Below are 26,683 nucleotides of genomic sequence, written 5' to 3'. Positions count from 1 at the left end.
ATCAATATTTCAAACAAAATGTGTCTGTTTTTAGAGAAAGATAACTGAATCTTAGAAAAGATAATTGGTTAATTCTGAGTAGCTATATGTAAACCAGTCTGTTCACGTGTGTACTGTTATCAGTGACTGAGAAGGAATAAGAGTAATTATTCCTGTGTAAATTATATTTCAAAGGAGAGCAAGAAGACATTAATATTGCAACCTAAATGGACACAATTCTGCTGAACATTTTTTTTTAAAGCAAGACAATTTATTTTATAACACTAGGAATTTTAAGTTACTCAGCAAGACAGAGTGGATTTCATGGGTTTTATGCCCTACTTTAAGTCTTTGTGAATGATTAATAGAGACAGATCTTATCTGACTCTCGTAAAGATGGATTCTTGGCATTGTTCAAACCAAGATTAACTAACATCATTACTCCTTTTCTCATCTCTTTCTCCCTTGTCCTGGAGATTTGAAAGAAAGTGATGCGTTGATTGATGCGAACTCAAAAAACTATCCTGAGAAGAAAATCCAGGATTTTATCATCAAGGACAAAAAAAGAGGTCATTATCTCGACAGTTCAATGATTCTCCTTGCAAATATAGTGGTGATTTGGGCACAATTTAAACTCGAAATGTATGCATGCTGTTGTTTCAGTTTTATTCACACTAATAATGTCTAAATACTTTATATAACCATATACACTTCTGCCTTGAGATACAATAAAAAGTAATTATTTTATATATATATAAATATATATATATACAGAGAGAGAGCTCCTGTTTCTCTCACAACTGCTTCTTGATGCACAAACGCCGTGCAGCCGGCGCAGCACACGCCCTGTCAGGACAGGCTCTGGGTTGCCTTTCAGAAGCGCGGCGACCAGGAAATTTCCCCAAATACTCGATTTTTCGCCTAGCAACCCAATCCCCCGCAATGAGCCGCTTGGGTACAAACTCCGGAGGCTCAGGGGGAAGTGCACTGAGGGAAGCCGGGGAGGAAACACCCGTGGGGGCTGCGCTCGGCCGCCTCCCTGCCCACACACAAAAACCCTTAGGAGGACAACAGAAAAGGCTGGTTTTAAGAGAGGCTTTGGCGACTTTAGCCCTGCGTGACGGGCAAAAAAATGAAATTAGAACCCCCTAAAGACTGCACACCGCGGTGGCGGCGTCGCAGCCGAGATGGAGGAGGAGGAGGAAGAGGAGGAAGGGCGGCTGCCTGTCCCTGCCCCGCTGCCTTCCCTTCCGGGTTAGCCGCCGCCACCGCCTCCTCCCGGGCCATGGGGGACGCCCCACAGAGCGCCGCGGCGGCTCCGCTGGACGCGGGGCTGGGGCCGGCCGTGCCCCGGGGCGCCGGGAGCTCCGCGGCCGCCCAGGACGAGCTCTTCCTCATCAAAGGTGCGGGGCCGCCGCGCTCAGGCGGGGATCGGTGGCGAGAAGGAGCCGGCCCGGGCTGGCCCCGGCCGAGGACCAGAGCCCCCCGGGGCGCCCCCGGTGCAGCTCCGGCTCCGCCGGGCCGGGGTCTCGCTCCCGCCGCCCCGGGGGCGCTGAGGGGAGGCCCCGGCTCCAGCCCGGCAGGGCACGCGTGGAGCTCCTCCTCCTCTGCTGAGGGCAGGAGTTAATTAAAAACCGGTGGTTGTTTCCGAAATCAGGAAAAGGTTGCTGGTTATTAGACCCTGAAGTGTAAAACGCGCGGGGCGTCCCGTGTGCTGACACTGGCTGAGGTACTTCACGTGCTTCATTGACATGACTACAGCAAACTGTTCCATCACAGTAATAGAGTGATTTTTAATAGGTTAATTAAAATAGGGTTCATTTTTAACATGTGGGACCTAACATAAGAATGTTTTGCTTCTTGCTTTCTATTCAGGTCATTTTTTTTTTTTAAACCTGACGTCTGTTTAATTTTTTACCCAGCACAGGCTGGATATCAGGGGTCACAAAGGATGAACTTATAGCCCCCTATAGAGAGGATTTTAATATGAACCAGATGCTTTTGTACACGGCATCCAGGCTTTGTAGTGCATCTTTTTCTTAAAAGTGATCTGGTTATGGCTACACATGCCTTTCTGATGCAAAAAGCAGAGGGATCAAGGGACCCCAAGTAACTTTGGAAACACTGAAGAACTGAAAGTGAGGGGCGCTTTGTATCTTGGGAAAGCTCATGCCTTCTTATTATTTTGAAAAAGAGCATTAGAACAGAAAATGGACAAAACCAAAGAAGTGGTGTTGCTTACAGAATGGTTTTCTGAGGTACTCACGGATTCCTCAGATGTCTCTTCGAAGTATCAAATGGTGCAGCAGAAGAACTACATACATCTTCCTTTAGGGGAAGGGTAAAGCATGGTCATAGAGCAAGATGATTTTAGTAGCTTGGCTCTGGAGTGAGAGAGGCTGCTGAGGAAGCAGTGGAAATTTGGAAGTACTGTGAAAAGGCATCCTGGGATTTGAAAGACTTCTGCATTCCCTGTTTTGCAAATAAAGGCTTGCTATTCATTTTCAAAGTGCTCTATTTCAAAATAATTCTGTCCTACTTGCTGTATTGAGTTAATGTAAATAATTTGGACAACGTCCTTTCCCTTCAGCATGTGCTGACATTCTCCTTTTTCAGTTGTTATTTTCAAAACAGGTTTTACTTTTTTTCACCCTAGAAAACAAAATCTTAATTTTTATTTCTTAAACTTTTCTCGGCAGGTGGAATTTTTCTAGGTACTGTTGCAACAGCAGGAATGATAGCAGGTTTTGGCACCACACTTGCCATGACAAAAAAGAAGAATCCAAACTGGTTCAGTAAGGTTTGTTCCTTTTAAACTGTTTTCGAGTTGTGATACACAGAAAAAAAAATGCAAAAAAGTGCTTTATAAAAATGTTGATACATGTAGAATTTGGCTGTCCAAAGTTGATGGTAAGGGCACTAGACTTTAAATTGAGTCAATAGGAGTAGGATTAGTTTAAAAAAATCGATTCAGAGTTGGCGCTGCTAAATACTTTAGTACCTGAGATTAGTTGAAATAAAACAACATTAAGCTTACACTGTTAGCTTTAATCATACTACTGCTATACAATGCAATGTAATTGATGATCTATTTTTATCCTGTGATGTGAACATCCTTCAGTCACGAGCCTCAGCGATCCAACTTACCATGCAGTCCTGTGGTGCTATCATGAATTGGGAAGAGAGGAAACTATGGAGTAGCGGTGGAATGAAGAGGCAGAAAGCCTATAAGATGCAGAATACATAATATGAAAAAATAAAACACTATGAGAGGTTGTTCCACAGGTTATAAGAACGTATTACAATAAAGAAGTTTTCTCTCTTTTTTAACTTTTTTTAAAGTCCTTTATCTTGGACATTGCATTTTTCCAGATATTGCATATTCTTGGCTGTCAGACCTGTCCTGTTAGCACTGTGATTTATCAAGAGTGACATTACATTGACATCCAAAAATACGTCTGCTGGAAGTGGCTCCAAATGATACATACCATTTAAATTTTTACTGAAAACCAGTGCTACTATCTGTGCAAAGTAATTTCAACAGTTTGCTAGGAAAAAAAATATATGATTCCTGGGTCCCTCAACTTTAATACTGCGGAGTGTAGAAAGAAGGTGATATATTTTGTCAAGGTACTTGTAGGTGAGCAATTTCAAAAGGGAAGACGAGACTTTGAGAATGTCTATAGAGGCTCTCTGAGGTTTTGTTACTGAAGAAGTTAAGTTTTGCAGTAGCATTCTTACTTAAATGTAGTTACTGCAGGTCATTGCCTATTATTTTTAATAACACATTACGTATAATAATAAAAGTGTAACTATGAATAACTAAAGATGATTGCATCCTTATTAGATGCTTAATGCTTAAACAGTATTTTTTCCATTTAAGGTGAGGCCGTAGCTTGGCAGGTACTTCAGGCAAACATAAGCCAGCAGTGCTGTTCAAAGAAGTAACGCAACCATCCCAGGATTAATGTTGGAAAGAAATAAAAGACCTATTCTTTCAGCATCTTTGCTGGTTTGTGCTACCTTTTGTGCCAGTGAAATGACAGCATACAAGAAGCAAGTGTAATGTGGTCTGGGACCAATTTAAATAGTTTGATGGGAGAAAAAAAAGCAATTTAATGGAGGAGTTGTAGCATCACTGCATCATGATTTCATGATTGCTTTCATATTTTGAGGCAGCAACAGTATGAGACCCTAGTCTTGCAGAACAGCATCGATATTACTAGCAAGCGATAAAGCTGAAATTGAACTTATTGTACCTCCTCCACGGCAGTGGACTTAACTAAGTATCATAAGAAACTGTAGAACCAGAGCCCCATATTTACTTAAAAATGAGACTACATAATCCTGTTTTGTAAACAACTGCAGAGGCCTTCAGTTAAGAAATTATGTTTTGGGATGTGTGTTAAAATTAAATGGTCAAATGCAGCAGACTCCCTATGAGAAGCATCCAATTTTACCAGCATTTAGTCAGGTGTTTTTACAATGAATTTTACAATAGGTTAGGTCATATAAAGCAGCGAACACACTGAATACAGTCAACCAAAGCAGTTCAACTTACCATTCGTTTTAAGCGCTACGTCCTTTCAGATACATTCATATACACAAGAGAATGTTTACAGGATTGAGGCCTGTGTCTGAAAAAAAAAAAGTCATTTCTTGTTCTCCTATTTCCTGCTTGTATCTTCCAGGAAAACAAAAACAAACAAACAAACAAAAAAAAAAACAGTGTGGAGCACATATTTTGGTACTGGTTAATACCTGCTTTTTAAATCAAAGAGTTATATTTTTTTTTCAGTGTAGGAGCAGTAATGAAGAGACAATCTGTGCGTAGAATAACAGGTTTATGAATAAAACTGTTTTCTTAAAAATGTTCTTTTGTTGGTGATGCCTTTTTCCCCCATGATATCATACTAGTTTACTCGTCATCTTTTTTTTTTTTTTAGCATTTCATTAATTAGGATTCTTGATGCTCTGAACACAGTATCTGATAATCATATGACAAATTTTGGTGTTTACAGAGATCTTTATATTTAATAACACTGAGGAATCACCTTTTGACCAAACACTGTTTGACTGCTGTCAGTAAAACCAAATCAACTGTTTGTACATAGCACTTATTTTTTCTGGGACAATCAAGCATTTAAATAGCATTCGAGTTTTTTTGCCAGCAATTTTCACACATAATGACTTCTATTTAAAGATTCTGTGTAGAGGATATTTTTGTCCATTCTTTTTCCATCTTCCAAGGGGGAGAAATTCTTTTACATGTTGTATATGTTTAGACTCTTGAGGCAGGAAAATGTCAGAAATAATCATCAACATTTTTAGATCTACTCAATACAATCTCTACTGAAAGAGATACGAAAGTTCATTAGCTGTGATAAGGAAATAATAGGACGTGGTTTAATGGTGTAACTAGAGATCTTCGGTGTTTGTGTCTATGCACATATGTGTATGTATATACACATGCTTACAGAGCACACTTTTGTTATCAGCTTCCACTTTTGGGATGTCCAAATCAGGATGAATAAGGATCAAGGTAGATTTTGCTTGTGCCCTTTGCAAGTGTGTACATGTCCTTGGGTAACTGCCTAGAGCTAAATCCAAAGGACAAGCGTTAGTACTGAGCACTATCTCAGGATCATTTTAACATTTTGATAAATACAAAGCCAAGAGGAAAAAAAACCATGCTTCTTCACTGATCAAATACCACACTGATAAGCACTGTTCATGTGCTGAATTACATCAAAGAACAATTTAAAAAAAAGTCTTATAGAGAACACAGAAGATTTTTTCCTACTTTTTGTGATAAACAGAAAAGTGCAGTTCTTTGGCATATTTTAGAAGAAAATTATTTTAGATCTTTCCTAGAATGGCTCAGGTTGGAAGGGACCTCAAAGCCCACCCAGTTCCAACCCCCTGCCATGGGCAGGGATACCTCCCACCAGACCAGGTTGCCCAAAGCCCCATCCAGCCTGGCCTTGAGCACCTCCAGGGATGGGGCATCCACAGCTTCCCTGGCCAACCTCTCCCAGTGCCTCACCGCCCTCCGAGTGAAAGATTTCCTCCTGACATCTAAACTAAATTTCCCCTCATTTAGTTTACAATCTTCCCACAAGTTAATTTCACTTTTCCGTATTTTAGACTACTAAAGAGTTTTCATTTTTGTATATATATTTGTATGCCTGTACTCTCATTAGTTTACCTCTGAGAAATAATTGTTTTTTTTTTTTTTTAATACCCAGTAAATAAGTAGGACTATTCAGTTGTGTGAGGACCACAGATGCCAGCCTTTTGTTGTTACCTTCTTAAATCTATGTTTCTGTGTGAAAAATTGAACAGTAATCCTTGTGAGGGGAAAAAAAAAGAAAACCCAAACCCTTTTACTGACATTTACCACTAGGAGTGAGAGGATTATGTCCTACTGCTGCTATAGGCTACACAGATTGAAGCTCTCCTGCAGCCCATAAGTAGAGAGAAGTGGGCATTGTGATCCGAGAACGGCCGGCTAGCAGCACACACGCAGTGTGAATTGATTGATGTAAGCCAGCGCGCGTTCGTGCACTTCATAGCTGCACTGTGCCCTGATGTGCTGGGACAGAGAAGGTTTCATCGTGGTTGGGATGCAGTCGTGGTTGAGGCTCCATTCTTCTTGGCCTGAGATGACATCCCCAAGTGTTTTTGGGTTTTCAGGACACATCTCATGGAAGACTCTCAAGGAGCAGAATCTTAAAAACACCCACTCTTATTTCTGAGAAAAACAGAAGTATGAACACTGAACAGCATTATCTTTGTTGCCACTTAGCAAACTCTGCAGGGGATAGGGTTTAATGTTGCTGCTTATTCTTTCCAAAAATTTCCTAAACAGTTTGTAGAGCTCCTGCAGAATTGCAGCCCCTCAAAATTAGTCTTTCAGTCACAGTTACATTCTGCCTCAAACTGAAAGCTACGTAGGCTCATCTAGTTTTCTAATTTGCTACTTCAGGAGTGCAGATAAAGACATAATGGACTGAAGGCCTTGAGCTACTCATACTCCCCCTCCCCTCCCCCAGTAAAAAGTACCAAAATCAGTTTTGTAAAGTGATTGTGTTCTGACATTTCTGGCATAAGGGCTTGTGATCCACTTCAGGGTTTTGATCCTGATCCAATTTTGTATTTTGAGTGGTGGGATTACTGTCAGATTCCTGTGCCCATGAAACAGTTCGCTTAGATGTTTCTGGGTAACAGAAATCATCTCCATATGCTCCTGGCAGCCATAAAAGCTGTTCTTGGTGGGAAAGCAGCTTATACACCTACTTGTGTGTCTCTTTGGGCCTGCTGGCCTCCATAACAAGTTTGTGGCCACACTACCACAGCTAGCAGGACAGGAAAAATTATAGAGCACTATGTTTTAGTTTTTTTTTTTTAAACCAATTATTGTTCAATTTGTCTTGATCACTCTGTTTTTGCTTCTAGGGTATTACTGCCACAGCTGCATTACCAGAGAGTGGTTCATCGTTGGCCTTACGAGCCCTAGGATGGGGCTCACTCTATGCGTGGTGTGGAGTTGGATTGCTAAGTTTTGCCATCTGGAAGGCTCTGGGTGTTCACAGTGTGAGTACCAAGCATGATCCTCTCAAATACCGTATTTTCCTAGAATCAGTCACCTTGGGGTGGCATCTCTGTACTACTACAGCCTGGCAGCACCCCTTCATTCCCCAGATACAGAGTGACTAACCTGAGGGCTCTGCAGTCTGGAAAGTCATTCTTGCATCTTCCCTAAGTGGGATGTTGTGGGAAGAGACAATCTGGGGGAAAGAACAGTTTTGTCCTGTTTATGTTTATTTACACAGATGTTTCAGATTCTTCAGAAAAGAGTCAGTGTTCTACTTCGGGGACTAAAATAGTAGCTGCAAGCTTTCTGTATCCTTTGCTTACTGAATTGAAGGCTACCCCCGAGTCCTATCTTTAGAGCTGCCTGTTTATTTGTTCAAGGTCCATTTTCTGCATCAGGACACGAGGGACATAAAAACTGCAAGGAAGACAGCTTTCTTTCTAGTGTGTTCCTGTAAGGGGCAAAGGGGCAGAAGATGTGTAACAGAGCGCTATTCCATGACATGCCATGTCAAGGCAAAGAAACTCGGGAAGCATCTGTATGTCTCAAGGGGCCAAGGCTATCTTTAGCAAAGTGCTTATGTTCCAGTGTTTCACAGCGTTGAGTGTGAACACTAGAGTTCATGTAAGCATTTTGGTTTGCCCCTAGTAACGAGCCCATGACTGAAGAGTTCCCCTGCAGCTGTTTGGCAGAACTGTCTACATCCTCCTAAGGGGTAGGAATGAATAGACTTCCTCTACTTTCTGTGACAAATTAATTCTATATTCAGCAAAGCATCTCATGCTCTCCAGACGCTAAAAGAAGCAAGATATTACTTCATCCTGATGCTCATTAATAGCTTTATTCAAGTTCTCACTTGTCCACTCTGCCAATGAATCTTGTGGGTTACCATTTGGGTCCCGACATACAACCACATCTTCCTTGGTCTCCAGTGTTGAATCTCACTAAGAGCCATTAAATGCAGGCAGAACACAACAAAGCATAGCAGGAAACAGCATGCAGCTACAATGCATTTTGTTTATACTCAAGTCCTTGTCAAGCTATAGTGGAATAGCAGAAAACGGGTAAGAAGAGTGGGAATACCAATTTATACTCTCTGCATGCTGGGCTACAGCAGTCCACTCAATTTCCTGTCAGTATATCATCATCCAAGAGGATTAATTCTGTTGGAGTACTTCTGGTCCTGCCAAAGGATAGCAAAATATGACTCTAGTCAGCAGTTTCTGTTTACTTTTGGTCAGTAAGCTTAATTTTTATTTTCTTTGAGAAATGCTGACCTGGACCCACAGTTGCTTTCTTTTCTTGTGAGGCCACTTTCCTTGAGACTGTATGACAAGGAACAACTGCATAAACTTGAGATGGCCAAGTCCCAGGACATGTCACAGTCTGACAGGGAGCTTCCTGACAGCAGTGGCTCTCGGGTCTTAAGCATGCAGCACAGTGCATGGCCTTTTAGCAGCTTGTTGAACATTCCTTGTCAAAGAGTCGTTCCTTATTTATATTCTGTGTTGTGTTTGTGTTGAAAGGAGATGGGGGCAACTCTTAAAAAGCTACTGCAAGTGCCTGTTGTAGGCTGCTTACGTTTTACAACATGGCACAGTTAGAACTGCAGACTCTGAAGGAAGCAGATTTCTGTCAAGACCCTGTGACCACATGTGATTTTGAACAGCCGTCTCCCTGCTTATGACACATTTATTGCTTTCATTATAGACTTAAATTCCAGCTGCAGGAAAGAAACCTGTATGATAGTACTAAAAAACAACCATTGGCATTTGTAAATTGGCTGGCACGTCATTCTTTATCCTGTTTTGCCTTATGTCTGTTAAAATCAAACATACATGTTTAAAGTAGCTCAAGATACAAAATCAGAAGCGTTAAAAATGAAGTACTCTGACCAAAGAGAAGACGTTCTTTAGCATTAAGAATATTTCTAGAATAAGTCATTTTTGATTGTTGTTGACACTTTTTGCATGCTGCTTTAACATAACAATCAGTAATATTGACTCATGAAAGATATTTCATGGGGTAACACGATACATTTGAAAATTCTTCATTGCTGTCACGTAAGCAGAGACAATATACCAGTGATTGGTCAGTTACAATACTAACTTTTAGGGACCCATATTAAATGCATTCGTTGTATCTAATAATTGTCAGATAACCACAAAAATAAATCAAGTTAAAGTTGCATGAACTATTTACTGGGGTTATCGCTTAGTGAAATAAAGTTTCTTTACACATTAACTTTTCAGACCACAGAAGACATTTCTGATTTTACACTAAGCTCCACATTTCAAATTTTGATTTCAGTTCAACATTTTGAAAAGAGGCTCTTACAGGCTTACCTGAATGAAAACATCTTATGGCTTCAGTGTAATTGACTGCTGTGAGTTGACTTGCACAGTAACAGTTGCAGGTTCCAAAGTACCTGTAGAAATTGAAATTACAATTCCAAGCTAAGCACGATGCATATAGATTTGAAAGCTATGACTTCAAAGCAGACTTTAGCCTCTGAAAGCGCTGTATTATACATGACCTTAGGGAAAGCTTGATTCATTCTGATGCCAGGAACCTGTGAGATCTTAATAACTAAACTTTTGGCAGCTGGACAAAGAGAAGAAGAGCTTGCTGCCCTGCCCCTTCACCTTACTGCCTTTAACAGCAACCAGCTGCCTTTGGGACCTGCTAATTAGTGATCTGGCCCTGCTGCTAGCCTCTCTCAGCTGGGCACCAACTTCATTTGTTTAAGAGCTACTGGTAATACTGGTAACAGTATTATGACAGCTCATATAGTGTTTCAATATTAAGTTGTTAAGCATAATAAAATTCTAATTGTAAACACTACAGATGTTTTGTATAGCAAAAAAGAAGCTGCGTCTGTCACACATAAAAATGCATTAACTCCAGTGCGTTCTCAAATCCGTTGTCAACTCTGTCCTTGTGAGTGTCTGGGTGGGACCTCAGCGAATAAAGGACTGACTTTCACGTACGGTTTGGAGGGGAGTTCTGAGTCAAGTAAAACCGAGCTGCTCTGTGGTGTAATGCCTAATACCATCTCAGGGAGTAAAGCACAAGAAGCCACAGTGGGAAATCAGGTGTGGTGGGTTGGAGATCTCAAAGCAGTAGCTGTCTGGCCAGCAACACTATTGGGCAGCTTTCCCCCTGACTGATCATCCACATAAACTGCTGAAGTTCATGCACACCAGAGCTTGCTCTGACTTTAAAGGAGAAGCAAAGCTGGGCAGTAAAGGTGGAGAAGTGCAGCAAACGATGTGCTCTGTGTGCTTCGAACACTGCTCATTTTAGCCATGCGCTGGTTTGTAGTGGTGGGCTACTTAACTGGTGTCCATCAATTGTTGTAATCAGTGTGCTTGCCGTTAATCCATTTTGACCATATTTGTGCCCATAGAAAGAAGTGGTAAGCACCTTCCACTCACCTGGCAAGACAAAACTAAAACCAGCAATGAGGCTGGTACAAATTTTTTTTTTTTTTTAAGAAACTAAAAAAAAGTCTGTATTATAATTCCTATCTGTCAAGTGCCTGTCTGTTATGCCCTCCTGGGCAAAGCAGATTCCCCACAGGCACTGGTGTGCAGGAGGAGGGCAGGGGCTGCGGGCCCCCCTGCGCACAGGTGCCGGGGGACTTGGGGATGTATGTGTATAGTTTGTCTGTCTTGCACTGCAGCTACATCTGCTGGCGGCAGGAGAGAACGTCAGTACATTCAATGTCTTTAGGAATAAGCCAGTTTTATTTTTCACGCTTATTGAATGAGTGTTTTTAATTGCCTTATAGTGACCCGTTTTCTCAAACAAGTATTACCGTAGTGGCAAATGCTGTTGCCACTGGTTAGAGCCCAGAAGAGCGCTTTTCACTTGGTATCACTGCCAAAATACTGTGATTTTTAATGTTCTGGGATGTGGTCCCTGTGAGCATCAATTATCAACGGGACAGGGTGATTGATAAAGATATGTATGACTGTAAGCTTTGTGCCTGTTTAAATTATCTTGTCATCACTTACGAAGTCAGAGATGGAACGACAAGAACAAACCGGCACGGTATTTCCTTGATAAGTTATAATTGCCGTAATTAATCTGCGTCTGTGGTTCTGAAGCAGCATTGCGAGTACTCAGCAGTTCGTGTTGTGGAAGGAAACTGAAACTGCAGTGCCGTGAAAATGCTTTGTCCTTACGCCTTCTGACGCAGCCTGCTCTTGCTGGAGAAGCAGGCGCGGAGCAGTCATTGCTAAGATCTGTTCTGGACGCTAGGATGATGCTCCAGCTTTGGCCATACTAAGTTTTTATTTAATCTTTGTGGTTTATTGGTTCTTAAAACAGTGCTGTGACGATGCCTACTTCCAGCTCTTAAATGGCTTTATTGTTAAGGGTGCTTCCCCATAGCTGTACAGCCTACTGATTTTATGCTAGCATGAAAATCCAGGAGTGACAGTGAGCAACTGATCTTTGTATCTTGGTAAGGGATATAAAAGATTTTATGCTGTCTCAGGATGGGTTGTTAATATCCCCTGACTGCAGTTATCACCATTGTAATTCTACAATATGCTGGTAAGTAATAAACCCTCATAAATTCCTGTGAACTGTTATCCCTAAACTGAGAAGTGATGGGTCAGTGAGGACTTGGTTTGAAAATGGTTTAAATTCTGTTTTTCATTAACGTGAAAAAGAAATCTTAATTTTCAGAACGTAGGAGCTTATGGTTATCTATTTTTACATTGTACGCTGTGCAGAAATTATCCAGCTGTCATTAACAGTTAAAATGACTTTTTTAACTTGCTTCCCACAATTTCTTAGGAAAATATTTTAAAGTAGGTCCACCTTCGATTATCCCAGGGCCTAACAGCTCTGTATTAGCAAGTATCATCAAACAACAGCACTGGGTCAGTGAAGCAGTTTGGGTCTGGGGACACCTACAACCATATCTAGAGGATTTTTAAAATGTGGACTGACTCTAGCCTTGTCCCATGGCACGGGTATGTCCCGTGTCCCATGGGTTGCACCGTCTCTTTCAGGGACAGACTGGTCTTAGATCTCAGGTCATCATGTATTATTACAGTAGGCTTGTGTAGTTACGTGTTGTGCTGAAATAAAACCTTCCAGTATCTAAAATCATAGGGTTATCAGAGGTGAGAAGTAACTGATCAAAAAGGAAATGGCACGTACTCTTTTATAAATCATTTTCTAATCATAAATTGTCTAGAAATTGTGGAGTTTAAACAGTTGTGATCTCAGCTCCATCCATGAAGGCACATGGCATAGTCCATTTGCAGCAACGCAAACCGTGTCTGTGAGTGTACTGTTAAAATACGTGGTAAAATCGGTGGTCACGGCATAGTCCTGGAAACTTGGAGAAAAAAATATGTTTTGTCTCTGAATGAGGCCCAAAATCTATTGTTTTATTTCTGTAATATTACTTCATATTAAACACTTTAATTAAGCTGAAGTTATAGTAAAATTGTAAAATCTAAATTAAAAGGCTAATGCAGAGCAGACTTGCTGCAGCTAATACAGTTTGAGTGATTTATCTGGTGTGTCTCCTGCCTTCTCTGCTGCTTAAACACGTCTTTTTAAAGGCAGACACATAGCATTTGTTAAGTCTGTACAAGCAGGGTGCACACCATGGTGTTCTCTTGCTTTATTTGGTGAGTGAAATGGGCAGGGTCTACTTTTGTGAAATAAATGATTCCTTGTTTTTTGAAAAAGACCTTTTTGACTCATCTTAGCGATATGGTTTAGTGGAGTACTTAGTGTTAGGTTGGAGGTTGGACTCGATGATCTTGAGGTCTCTTCCAACCTAGAAATCTGTGATACTGTGATGTGATCCCTCTGTCCCCAAGTGCTTTCTTTATTCTTCTTAGTCCTCAACCCTCTGACTTTAGAGGAGTTGCATAGTCTGATTCCCCTGTAGCTGACAGTCATCAGTACATTGTTTAAATTTATCCCTGTATTGCATTCGGTGTGCTTATTTTACAGGAATAACTGATGGTGATAATCACATTAAGTTGAATTGCAGTTTCCTTACAATATGGCTGCCATTTGTCAGCAGTACCAAATAACATGGAAAAATGTTTCACAGTTTTCTAGAAGTTACAGTTAACTTGTAAACCTTTATTTTAAATAAGCAGGGTTTTGTTTTTAATTAAATACTTGCAGCTACAGAATACTTGACAAATACTAAAACATGCCTCTGAATGCCTGTTGGTATTATTATTTTTTTTACATACCAGCAATTATGAACCTTTTTTTTTTTTTTTTAAAGCAGAACAATGCTTCAGCACTTGCACGCTGAGGCATTCAACAATTAACAAACAAGATAGATTGTGCTTTAAGAGCCCTTTTGCTCTCCATGCCCTCTGTAAATTAGGTTTTATTTCCTCAGAAATAAAAGCATTTGTTCTCCCATAGGAGAAGGGTTGGGATGATTCATCCATAGGTTTGCGAGATCGTGTCTTGTTGCTTATATATCTGTTCTATGGAAAGCTGGGAAAATACTGAGCAGAATTGCCTAGTAATTTGTGACTAATATAGTTACAAAATATTAGTTTATCATTTTTATGGTGACTCCTAATGAAATATCCTCTTTTTCACTGATCTTAACCTTTAAAATATTAACAGCCTAACACAATTGCACAGCTGTGTAGAGACATCTAAAACAATTAAAAATGATATGGAGAATATAGGCTTGCCATGGTTTTGTTGGTAGGGACAATTCCTAGGCGTGCTGCTTTTCTCTAGAGGAAACCTAGCCTCTAAATCATCATTTTAAGTATAACACTATTAGCATCCCCTCAGCTATTTTGGGAGATACTTGATATAATTTCTGTGAGACTATATTCATAGGTACAATATAAATACAAAAGAATATTGGGTTTAAGGGTGGATGATTTTCAAAAATGAAATGAGAACATAGAGAAAAATTCACAGATTACTGGGTTTAGCGTCCATAAACAGTACTACTACCTACGGATCGCAACCAAGTATAGACATACTGCAGAGGCTTACATTTATATGCTATTTCATAAATAGCATATGCTGCTATATAATATAAAACATATATATAATAGAAAATATAGAAAATATAAAGGATAAAATATATAAAAGAAATGCCGTCATAAAAGCATTGTATCTCCTAGAATCATTCTAGAATCATCATAGTGTCATTCCTAGATGTTTTTTTACTATTAGTTTTTAATTTTCCTTGTATTTAATCCCCACCTATTCACTACTTTTCTATTCCTTACCACGCTTATGTTTGATTGCACATAAAATCTTTTCTTTCCTATTTGTTGATCACAGAACTCAAAATAATTCAAATTTGCCCTTTTTTTTGACATCGTTTTACTTCCTCAATACTTAAATTCCAAATTTTTGAAAGAAGATGGAGTACTAGTACAAGTTAGCACTTCCTCCTGTTTATACACAGTTTTTCTGTACTGCTTGTATTGCCTAATTAGTTTGGTGAGGGGAAGACTTGCCTCCACACATATGTACTGCTAGCATTTTGCACAAGAAGTAAAAATTAAAAACAAGGAACCTGTGAACTTCACTGTGTACTTGATAGAGCGGAATGCTTATTCAAGGAGTAAGACCATCATTTTCTTCCTGGAAAGCTGCTACATCTGCATTATCAGCAGGGACAGCTGTAAGGAAGTATTTTAAGAATATAGGAAGGCTGTAGCAGTAGCTCTCTCGAGGAATTCTTTTACTGTGTCTTGGAAGAGACTCGTCGCTGTCAGCTGCCAACAACGTGTTAGGAAGGCAGATAGAATACAGCAGCGTTCAGCCTTTGGTCTGAAATTGCCTCTGTGGAGCAGTTCCAGGTCTCTGGAAGCGTGCAGGTGGATCAACGCGCTTCTTGGCTGCACGTAGTGCAAACTACACATGTAAAACTAAAGTCTGAATAAAAGCTTATCTGTCTGGTGCGAATTCCTCGAGCTACATCTCGGTACCGTGGGGTCTTCCTGTGCTCCACGAAGCGTGGCAGGATGGCTGTGCTCACCATGTGCTGCTGTGCTCTAGGAGCCAGGCTGCTGTGCTGGACTGAAAGCACCCAGTCGTCCCCATCTTTGTGCAACAGGAGCTCTGGTGGGTCGGCTGCGTGCAGTTCAGCGCTGCTTCAGGCATCGGGGCTTATGCGCCACTTAAGAACAGGGCTTTATTTTTGTGCTGGCTCTTTTCTCAGCCATGAATCTCACTTGTGGCTGATGCATGCTGTGAATTCCTGGACGTAAAGAGGAAAAAAATTACTCAGGTTACCCTTTTCAGGAACTACCTGCTTGCAGACAATTCCTGTTTTTCATTTAATTCAGAAATCCAAATTACAGCACACAGGAGCTTATACAGTGGGGATGCTCATCCTGATGCTTTGGGTCCATTAACCAACATGCTTTATACATTTAGATATTTAACTATTTTAAATTTTAGATTACATTAATTTTTCAAATTGCCCTGGGTGACTAGGAGCAATGAGTAATACACAATAATAGACTAATCACGTGGATGTTCTTTTCAGGCACCCAGATTAGAAAGTAAGATTCTACAGAAATAAATGGCAAGGTCCTCAGTGATTTCAAAAATATTTCACTCCATTTTCCTGCATGGCATGAAGGCCTTTTGCAGTATAGCCCAAACTTTGTACCATTATTTTTATTTTGAAGCCTGGTGCAGCATCACTGAAATCAATGGGAATGGGCTTGAGCATGAAACACTAACATCATCAGATTTGAAATATCATATACTACAAAAACCTAAGCTCTTGGCCTTTCATTTCAGAAAAATCAACTGGGAGATTTACAGAAATTTAAAGTATACTCATGTATCTCTGAAGCTAAGGAGAGCTTTTCCAGAAAATGAGTTGCCTTTTTAAGATTGTGGTTTACAAGATTACTGTCCTGGTGTATATAAATTAATGTCTGTTTTGCCCATTGATAATAAACAGCTAACCACCTCCTTTTTTTATGTACTCAGTTTGTGATGCAGAGCAGCTTGCTTCCCATTCACAAGATACACAGATTCCGAGTAGTCGGAGCACTGGGAATGCCTTTGCCAGTGAAGTGTAAGACCTAAGAATATGGATCAGAGCACTGTTTTCCATGCTTGCTTTAGAGGTCAGCGTGGGAGCAGGCACAGGCTGCCCTGCACCGAGTGCTCCATTTTACCTTTGACAGTCGGGGAATCGCCTTCAGCTGGCAGGCTATCTGCCCTGCGCTTGGAGTGCTGTAAGGGCTCGGTGCTCGCTGTTCTCTGCAAATAACTTGCTATTTCTGTATGCAGGCTCTGGTAAACGTTTGATAACAAGGGTGACAGCAATTATTTTTAAGATTTGGAAAATGGTGGCCAGAACAATCCTCGCTGATGCTCTTAAATCCAGGGCAGCCTGTCTCATCTTCATGCCTTGTGAGGTGGAAGGTGGCTGATGAGAACATGTGGCACGGACACACCGTATCCAGCCGATACTCCAGTGCAGGGCATCTAACCCCATTTCGCCTGGAAGCTAATGTAAGCAGTTCCTACCGGTATAAGTACTAAAATAGGAAGCTAATAATTCCTAGAATCTGGGTTGGCCTATTATGAATGTCAGACATTAAAGAGAACATTTCTTCATAAAACTTTCATTCTAGGATTCAAACAGACTCTTTTAGCCCCTCTTCCATTCATTTTAATACGAACGGCCACGTAAGTGCTCTCAGTAATAGTGCTATCCCAATTTTTGTGTGACATTCTGTCAACGATGTACATTAAAAAGACATTATTAAATGGAAGATGCTTTTAGGTCCCCATATTTTTGCCACCTGAGGCAGGATCATTAGGTTAAGATAAGAAAATAACAGTGATCTGTAGCTATTACGGATTATTTAATGCAGTAAGGTAGATGATACCCTTTTAGAAAGAAGCCTGACAGTCAGAGGTGGAACAGTTACTGTAATTTATTTGGCAGGAAAAAACAGCGTCAAGCTTTGCAATATCTATAATAAAAAAAAATAAAAAAAATCTCTCGAATGAAATTGACTTCAGAGAGTTGCCTGCAGGAAAAGCGAATGCTGGAATGTTAAATCAAGAAATGTGCTACAAATCGTTCATGTACCACTAGGTGCAGAAGCAGGATTTGAGAGAGCGGCCTGTGATCCTGAAGGCAGCAGAAGGAGGTAGAATACATTCAGCTTTTAGTGCTCGGTTTACTCTGCTATTAATCAGAGACATTATTACAGTTGAACTGAGTACCCCAGGGTCTGTGTGGCTGGCAATAATAAAGAGGCAGCCATTTCAGTGAATTATTTCAAAACATTCCAGTGTTTAGTGGATAGCATATTAGCTTTGCTCATTAAATTAATGCTTTTTGAATTGAGACCAGTGGCATGCGTATCTGGGAATCTGGAGAAAATACAGGAGAAGATTTCTGGGTCGGAGAAGGGAGAGGAGACCTTCCAAATGGGATGTCTACCTAAAAAAAGGCAAGGCAAGACATGGATTCACAATTGCAGCATTTCCTCATCAAGAATGTGCAGTATTCATAGAATATAAAGCTAAATTTATCATTTTCACAAGACTCTCACCACAGTGTAGGAGGCTGAATAGATACCAGGAAATCCATTTCATGGAAGGATAACTAATTCATATCACTAGTGAAAATTTTTTTCCTTCACTAAAAGGATCCTCTGAAGTTGTGAGTTATTTTGAAGGCCAAATGTGGTCCTATACTAAATGCAGTATATGTATATATAAATGCCAGTCAAGGTCCAACATACTCAGATCATGGTCTCTGACTCAAAGAAGTCACAGCCTAAAATTTGATACGAGGAGGGTTCATAAGCAGACAAACATTGTCACTGGGAGAGAAGGGAGAGGAACTCTGGGTTGCAGTTTCCCTGGTTGTTTGTGTGTGCATATGCTGGTCCCACCCATCAGAAAAAAGCTGGTTTTTGGTTATATCCGTGCATTTAGGCAGTGTGGGAAGTGAGCTGTAGAGGAGCTCTGAGTGCAGGGAGGACAGTGGCCAGGATTTAGAAGTACATTGAGTTTGTGCAACAAGCACAAACATGGAAATGGAGGAAGAAACTGAAAAGCTGGTGATATTAGTGGAACAGAAGAGAAAGGGGAAATACCTTAGAAGTCCAAATCAAAGCCCTAATGAAGTCCTGTAGTGCAGTTTCGTACTGGAGGGATAGAGAGAAAATAAAAGTCCATGAGTAGTACTAGGCACGTTGCTCAATATATTTCTTAAAAACTCAGAAACTATTGTGGAGAGAAATAGTAGGGTACATGGAAAAGGACTTGGATGCTTGCAAGAGAGGAAGTGATCAATGAGAGTCTGACTTCACTTGCAAAGCGGTTTTATAAGTAGCATTAGAATCTAAGGAGATAAGGCTGAGGAAATTTTTCAAGGGGTCTTCAAAAAAAAAAAAGACATTGAACAGTTCAAATTTTGTCCATGTGTTAAAGGAAAATTGCTTTTCTAGAAAATGAGTTGCTTTTACCTGCAGAACATAAATTAGCATTCTGAAGGGAGAGAAAAAATCTGCATGTTTTTAAATCTGCAGTTGCTAGCAGTGTTTTAGTGCTTTCTAAATAAATACTTTCTTCCTTTTTTTTTTTTTCTTTCAGAATAGACCTGTAGTATTTTATTTCCCAGACAAGATTGCTTCATGCATTTAAGGGTTAGGGTTTGACATATTTGTAATTATGAGTTAGCTGTTAGAGTGAGGCAGCACTGTAGTTCACTGAATGGCTTTCCTACCCATCATCCTTTTTTTTGGAGGCCTTATGTAATTGCTTTAATTTTCCTTTGGTATCTTGTGTTGTCAGTAGAGTAATAGAGGTGTCCTGTGGGGCTAAAAACAAATTAAAAATCAGAGTTTAGAAGCAGCCAAAAAAAAGCAACAAGAACAACAAAAAAGAAATAGATTACACCAGATCATTAGCTGGTATAAAATGTTTGTTTCCAGTTTTACCAACTGAGCCATGGCAGATCAGGTTAGGATCTGACTATTCCTATGTTATCAAATACCCAGATAATACTTAGAGTGAGATGAGAGAGCTTGGTTCACTCTCTAGGAAGTAAAAAATGTTAAATATGTTAAATACTTTCCACACATCAGAAAACTCAGATAACTTAATTACAGAAGACTAGAAAATATGGTTGGGGAAAAACAAAGTTCCTAAAGCATTTCATACTGTAAATACTTGTATTCAATTGTCAGCAATTGTGTAATGTAATTTTGACTGTTCTACATCGTCTCTGATACTGGTGTTTAGTATATTTGTAAATACTACCTGTCTGTGAAAGCTTTTTAATTTTAACTAAGTAGCAAAGATACTAGGTTAGTAACTACTGTGTTGAGTGCCAAGATTGAAAAACAACAACAACAACAAACAACAACAAACCAATAAATGAATCGAAACAGCTATCTGATCAAAATAAAATGTAAAGTAGAGAGCAGCTTACTTTTTGCATAAGAACAAAGACAGGATAAAACAAAAAAGATAATTTGGCTCCTACTACTATTCCCTACTATTTTTCCTTCTACTTTATATAGTGTATTTTTATTTAATTAGCAGTACCTAGGCATTTTTACACAAAAACGTGGAATCTTAAATGTTTTCCTTCATCATAATTATTGTCTTAGCAAAGATTTTTAAAACTTCTTTGTAAACTGTTTCTTTGATTGTATCAGCTGTAATTTGAATAATTGCGTTCCAGCAAGTACCAATTGCCTGCTAGAATTATTCATACACAGAAGGGCTTGAATAGAAAATGCCCATAGGTATTTGTTAAAAATAATGATGACCCATAACACACAAAAGTTTGGTGTATTAGAGAAGGTGTCTCTTTGGCTATTTAGAATATCTAGATTTCTTGGAACCCCTCCATGGGATACAGAGCTTGAGACAGCGTTTTGTCTTGAAGAGGTCATTGCATCTGTGTTTTAATACCACACATCCTGTCTTCTGTGCGTGAATGTCATAGATTCTGTAGAGTGTCCTAGAAGTAGTAGTTCAGATCTTCCCTTGCACATCCTGCTCTTCATTTAACAGGATTTGTACTGATTTTGTTCTTCCATGTCTATCCTTTAAAAATATACTACATATAAAAATATTGGAAGAGAGGTACCCACTAAATCTAAATAGTATCTTCAAATACAAGTGATTTTTAAAGAAATTAAATCTCAGTTTTGGCTTGCCAAGACAATGGAATCAAATATTGGTGATAAAATGATTGCCGTAAATATAGATTTGGTAATTGGTTTTAATGTGTTGATACACAGACTATAAAACCAGCAATCTTTCTCTTCTCTAGCAGACATTTTAATTTACCAACAAAGAAAGGAAAGCATGGTCCTACATGTAGTTGTGAATCTTATTTTCATTCCTACTAATATATAAATTTTCGTTTGTCACCTATATCCATATTGTTAGATAAACCTAAACTATCAGAGGTGAACATTTTTTTCTTTAAACTTTCTTTAAAATTCTTGAACAGACCTAGTGGCGCTTTTATCCATAGAAAGTGTAGAATAAGGCACTGAAGCCGAAATATGGGCACTTTCTACTGAAGTAATTTTCCTACAAACAAACAAAAAAAATTAAATGTGTGTATATATATATATATATACACACACACACATAATAGTTCATATACTGGTAGTGAATCATTCAGGCAAGTGGTCCAAATTAGGCACCCCAGTGTAGTGCCTTAGAAGTGGGGATTGTTGTGGGTCCCTTCACCCTTTTTTTTCGCTTAGTTGAACCAGCATAATCAGAGGCTATGTCTAAATTCACTGTAATTTTTAAGGCCTTTTTGCCGCTTCTTTACCTCACACAGACATATTTTGTGGAATAAGCCCAGGTTTCATGGTACTACTTTATTTGTTACTTCTTAACAGCTGACAGTTTTTATTTTTTAATCTCTTTTATAGATGAAAGAATTCCGGACTAAAATGCAATCAATGTTTCCAGCAATTCCTAAAAATAGTGAGTCCACCGTTGAATGGGAAGACTTACTTAAATCAAAGTGAAAGAATCAAAAGCATTTGGAGATGGCTCTCTCAGCAACAACAGTGGAAGTAGCAGAAGTGTCCCATATGAAAAAAAGAGAAGAAAGCTCAGACTGAGCAAGTTACTGGCAGAGTCCACTGAGCTTGGGGATGCCAGTTAACATCTAACAGCAAGAGAATTAAAATAATTGTTTATACTGTACTTCTTCAGCATGTTTTATAGTTGATTTGGGAGGAAATGAACCGTCCAAGACAAGTTTGATTCAACTAGAAAAAAGACTATCTTATGAAGACTTAAAGAAGAAACTAACCTCAGTAGTAAGTATGAGGACAAAACCCCAATAAGCTATCGCATTCACCTTTTCAGAGAAATTTTAGGGAATTTCTCTAGGAAACAACAGTACTTTCAGTGCCATTTACATGTACCATTAAGAATATAAACGTAAGACAGTTACAAAAGATGCATTAATGAGCCTGAAGGTAAAGCACACAGTGCACTCTGCTAAAAATAGAGGAGATATTTAAAGTTGTAACAGAAAAAGTGTCTAAACCAAGCTATTTTTGTATGTCTGATGGGAAAGTTTAAATACTTCCAATAGGGAAGTAATGATCTACTGAGCTCCTCTGTAGAGCAGCAGCAGAGATCTCAACAAAGTGCACTCTCTTTCCTCAGTAGTAGACTTTTTATTGGATCCCACAATTGGGAATGTGCATAAAAGCCTCTACTATATTTGTATGGAAATGTTAAGTTTTAGGTGAAAAAAACTTTGTATTTCAGTGGTTCTTGTGGCTCTTCTATTAGGAAAAATAATGTGTCATTTTCCAAACTGCAGTAATCTCATGAATCGTGGGTGTAAACTAGGAAGAATAATGTCTCAAACATTGTATTTGCAGAACTGTAGATCTGTAAAATTGCAGAAATTAAAAAAAAAATACCATCAGTGAACAATCCTTTGTTGAATGCTCAATTATCATTTTTTTTATTAATTGCGCACAGTCCAATTAAGGCAGCTGTCAGATTTAATAAAGTCCCCTTCAAACCTGTCCTTTGTGATTAAATCTTTATATTCCTAGGAAAAAATGTTTTTAAAAAAAGCTTTAAATGTCAGATGAATAATAGAGAAGTATGGTTTTCCTACAAAACATGACAGCACTAGAATAAGATCTTTAAAGCAGCTGATGTATAATAGTTGACATCTTTTCCATGGCTCGATGTTTGTAATCCAATATGAAATAAATTGTGGTGAATACTGCCATCCTATGCACATGAACAATGGTACTGTTTTCATATTTCTATTTTGCATGCACAGGGATGCCTGCAGTGCCTATGCATACACATATCAGTAATATTGCTGAGTTACCACGTTTAACAAGTAGCTATGCCATGAAAACTGATCAAGTACCTAACTGAAGTAAATAAATGCAGATCTCATGATGCCAACTAAAGGTTGGTCACCTTTAGTTTCTAAGGTGGGATTCAGATTACTTGGCTTTATCTGTACAAAATAACTTCTGGTAAAATCTCATCTAAATTAGTCATCCAAGTTCCCTGCACAGCTGATTTGAGAAAGACAGAACTGGTCAGAGGGCAACTCACTCTGTACTAAAACGAGCAGCTGGACCTGGAATTTTACAAAGCATCTGAACTGTGCCAGCTGCCTCTGGAAAGAGTCACTCTGCTCTAGCTTACCTTCCATCAGTTCAGTGACTACACGAGAACACAGTTCAGGAGAAACCCTTAAGAAAAATGAGTCGTTTTCTGGCACTAGGTTTTTCTAGTTTTCTAGCACAGAGTCCTGGGGGTTAGATTAGTGTTAGTCCTGGCACAAGAGAGCTGTCCCTTCTGGTAATGTTAACCATTGAGTGAGTCTAACTATATTACAGAAGAATTCCCTTATGACAGATAGGATGAATTAAATCTGGAGGTGTCCAGTTATACGTACATATCAGATGATGTTTTTCAAAAAATTTGAACCTAGTGAAATTAGCAGACAAATCTTTAAAATAGAATCACACTGGTAGGCCAAGTAGAGAGTCGTCTGGTAAATCTGTGTTAAGGTTGAGCATAAAACATTTCCCAAAGAGTGAGTGAGGAAGTAAGATCATACTATTCCAAGTTTGATTGTACGCTATGGGCTGGAAATCTTTTCTCATCTTTTCTTTTTTCCTTTCCTTTCCTTTCCTTTCCTTTCCTTTCCTTTCCTTTCCTTTCCTTTCCTTTCCTTTCCTTTCCTTTCCTTTCCTTTCCTTTCCTTTCCTTTCCTTTCCTTTCCTTTCCTTTCCTTTCCTTTCCTTTCCTTTCCTTTCCTTTCCTTTCCTTTCCTTTCCTTTCCTTTCCTTTCCTTTCCTTTCCTTTCCTTTCCTTTCCTTTCCTTTCCTTTCCTTTCCTTTCCTTTCCTTTCCTTTCCTTTCCTTTCCTTTCCTTTCCTTTCCTTTCCTTTCCTTTCCTTTCCTTTCCTTTCCTTTCCTTTCCTTTCCTTTCCTTTCCTTTCCTTTCCTTTCCTTTCCTTTCCTTTCCTTTCCTTTCCTTTCCTTTCCTTTCCTTTCCTTTCCTTTCCTTTCCTTTCCTTTCCTTTCCTTTCCTTTCCTTTCCTTTCCTTTCCTTTCCTTTCCTTTCCTTTCCTTTCATGAAGGCTTAGGTAGAAGAGTGAGAGCATAATTTAAAAGTAAATCACGTCTCAATCTACATGAAAAACATGGGAGGCCTGGAATTTCTTTCTTGCACTGTACAGTTCTATTCACTAGGTGAACATTCTGTTAGTTTGGGAATGTTGCTTATTTTCTTTTTCTGAAAATATTTGGCACAGCTACTGGAAACTACAACAAAACCCTAGAAAATATGCCATTCTCTGTAGAAAAGGAAGGAAAAAAGTACATAGTATGCCAACAGCAGCTAAATACCACAATGTATGTAGTTATTGCAACTGAGCAAATAAAATTAAGCTAGATGCAACAACAGACAATATAAATTAAAATGTAAATAAGTTTTCAAGATTTAAATACTAGAAGCAGACAGTAAAACAAAAAAGTGTTTGGGTCCAGTGGCTCATTAATTGCTTCCTCTTTTTATTTAAAAAATATTTTATCTTTTAATTTCTTTCTTCATCAAGGGAGTATATGAATGAAACTTGTAAGAGGAAGTTTATTTTCATTATCAACTTTTCCTGTGCAAAGAGTTGCACTAAATAAAGGGATGTTTGTGACACTGCTATTAAAAGTGTGTAATACAGCACAGCCACAATGAGTTTCATTGTCACTTTTCAGTGGGCCTCTGTTTCATTTACTCTGTTTTTCACCAACTTTCTGGGCACATTTAGTTATAAGGATAATGGAGGCCACATGTGTTCCTAAAATTAGCCTGCAGGCTAATACTTAATAATACATGAGCTCCCTCCATGCTCGTATGTTGCTTAGAAGATGAAGGAGATGTGGGGAAAGGATGATGAAGAGACCAGTATGGAAAATGGCTGTGCGAGAAACCCTGATGTGCTGGCTCCACCGCCCTTCGCGTGGTTCTGAAGGAAGTCTGCGCGACACCGCCAGTCCCAAGGTCAGTAACAGTGTCTTTGCTGTAAAAGGTGACAAATGAAAACAAACTGGAAATGCTTGTTTAATTTGCTCCACTGCCCACTCTGGCAAAAACATCTCAGGGGCTTTTGCTGTGATTTTTGTCACCTACGGCATCTGCTGACTTAAACCAGACTCCTCAGAGCTCATCGTTTTTGAAAATTCAGGTCACCTAACATACACACAGAGAGGAGTAGCCTTCGATATTTAGGCTGTCATTCAAAAATCTCCAGAGAGCTAAGTGCCTGAAACTCAATTAAGGCTGAAGAGCTGAATCAACACTGCCAGAGTTTGGGCTGGCGGTTGCAAAATTCCTGGATGTTTTAAGCCTGATAGGCCAGAAAACAATCCCATCTGGGCCAATGGTCTATTTCAGCAATCAGGATTAAGCTGACAAGTTTTCTGTGATTTGTCTGTTTCTTTAATAACAAGAACATATCGTTAAATTAGCTAATGGAAAGAAAAATGTTTACCAGTTAATGCGATGCTTTATGTGGAGCACCATCTGTGTATTGTCTGCTGAACGTCCCTGGATGTGGAAGAGAGGAAATTGTACAGAATTTCAACCTTGTCTTCTCTACTGTCATTATCTTGGGCAAGTATGATAAACAATCATATTTATCTTCTGGAGCATATAGAGTTTTAATCAACCTATTAGCCAGGATGACATTTTTCACAGACGTTGGAAGGTACAAAAAAGACATTATCTCCCCATATGCAATCCACTTCATGGGCACTGAGCACTAGAAACCTAGACCAAAGCGAACGAGACAAGTTGTTTTTCCCTTCACATCTAAATAAAGTTATTTCAAGGGACTTCAGTCAAGCATACTTGGGGACTCACTGTAAAATTCTGGAAGGAAACAGAAAAATCGGCTTTTGTAGACTGTACAACAGAAAGCGTAAGAGAAAGTTTTAGTCCTTCATGTCCAAAAACCACCCTTTTCTGTTTGGTTGGACACATTTCTATGGGAGAAGTTTTGCTAGTATTTGAGATTCTTGAGAACTGGTTCAGTTATTCATTGGTCTGACAACTAACTGGGAACCTTACTTTCCTTCCAGTCTGATGTGGTTTTTTCCTGATCATCAGCAAAGCAGGGAGGAGACATTTTACCATTAACAATCCGGATATGGGAACAATTCTTCTCCTATGACGCTAGCCCTAGATTATAAAGTAACAAGAGTGAGAAGGCAGTACTGGCTGTAGAGGGTTGTGACAAAACACATTTACTTTTTGACTAAGCACTGATTGCCTAGCAGTGCCTTGTACCACTGCTACAAATGCGCCAAAGTAAAACCATAGAAACATAGTAAAAACAAAGAAACCATAGAAACATGACAATTTTGTGATCAAGGTATTCACTTAGGATACAAACAGGTAAAGCTCAAGAATAATTAACAGAAAGAGGGACAGCTTTCACAGCGGAGATGGGGGCCTCCTGCTTGGGATACACCCTAGGACAGCCTCCTGGGACATGGAGACCTGTTTCAAATTTTATGCTTTCTGCTTTGCTCTTAGTTTGTGTTTTTTTTT

The 26,683-nt window shown here is 39.3% G+C and overlaps 1 protein-coding gene and 1 long non-coding RNA gene across 3 annotated transcripts; one reads left to right on the top strand and one right to left on the bottom strand.

Annotated features, from left to right (window-relative positions):
- The first annotated feature begins 1,218 nt into the window (after positions 1-1,218).
- TMEM242 (transmembrane protein 242) lies at positions 1,219-22,853 on the top strand. 2 transcript variants are annotated; one of them, XM_080585919.1, is made up of 4 exons: positions 1,219-1,382; positions 2,679-2,779; positions 7,438-7,575; positions 7,957-10,420. In XM_080585919.1, exons 1-4 carry the CDS (start codon positions 1,265-1,267, stop codon positions 8,143-8,145), a joined length of 546 nt encoding a protein of 181 aa, XP_080442045.1. In that variant the 5' UTR covers positions 1,219-1,264; the 3' UTR covers positions 8,146-10,420. The 2 variants fall into 2 exon arrangements, with proteins under 2 accessions (XP_080442045.1, XP_080442046.1); XM_080585920.1 differs by lacking the exon at positions 7,957-10,420 and adding an exon at positions 21,505-22,853 and having other exon boundaries at positions 1,226-1,382.
- On the bottom strand, positions 3,101-10,061 carry LOC308192380. The gene is made up of 3 exons (XR_013948764.1): positions 9,922-10,061; positions 7,700-7,769; positions 3,101-6,733 (listed from the first exon to the last, which is right to left on the bottom strand). It is a non-coding gene; the product is annotated as an uncharacterized lncRNA (long non-coding RNA).
- Positions 22,854-26,683: the final 3,830 nt, after the last annotated feature.

This window comes from Anser brachyrhynchus (genome assembly GCF_964034855.1).
Source record: "Anser brachyrhynchus genome assembly, chromosome: 3".
In the NCBI taxonomy this organism is placed as follows: domain Eukaryota; kingdom Metazoa; phylum Chordata; class Aves; order Anseriformes; family Anatidae; genus Anser; species Anser brachyrhynchus.
Note: the sequence above shows the minus strand (reverse complement) of the source record. Positions and strands in the feature narration are given on the sequence as shown.

What these genes read in the sequence shown, in the direction of transcription:
- TMEM242 (XM_080585919.1), top strand. Translation starts at nt 1,265, where the DNA reads ATGGGGGACGCCCCACAGAGCGCCGCGGCGGCTCCGCTGGACGCGGGG. An exon ending in CGAGCTCTTCCTCATCAAAG is followed by an intron (nt 1,383 to 2,678) that starts GTGCGGGGCCGC and finishes TTTTCTCGGCAG; the next exon opens with GTGGAATTTTTCTAGGTACT. An exon ending in ATCCAAACTGGTTCAGTAAG is followed by an intron (nt 2,780 to 7,437) that starts GTTTGTTCCTTT and finishes TTTTGCTTCTAG; the next exon opens with GGTATTACTGCCACAGCTGC.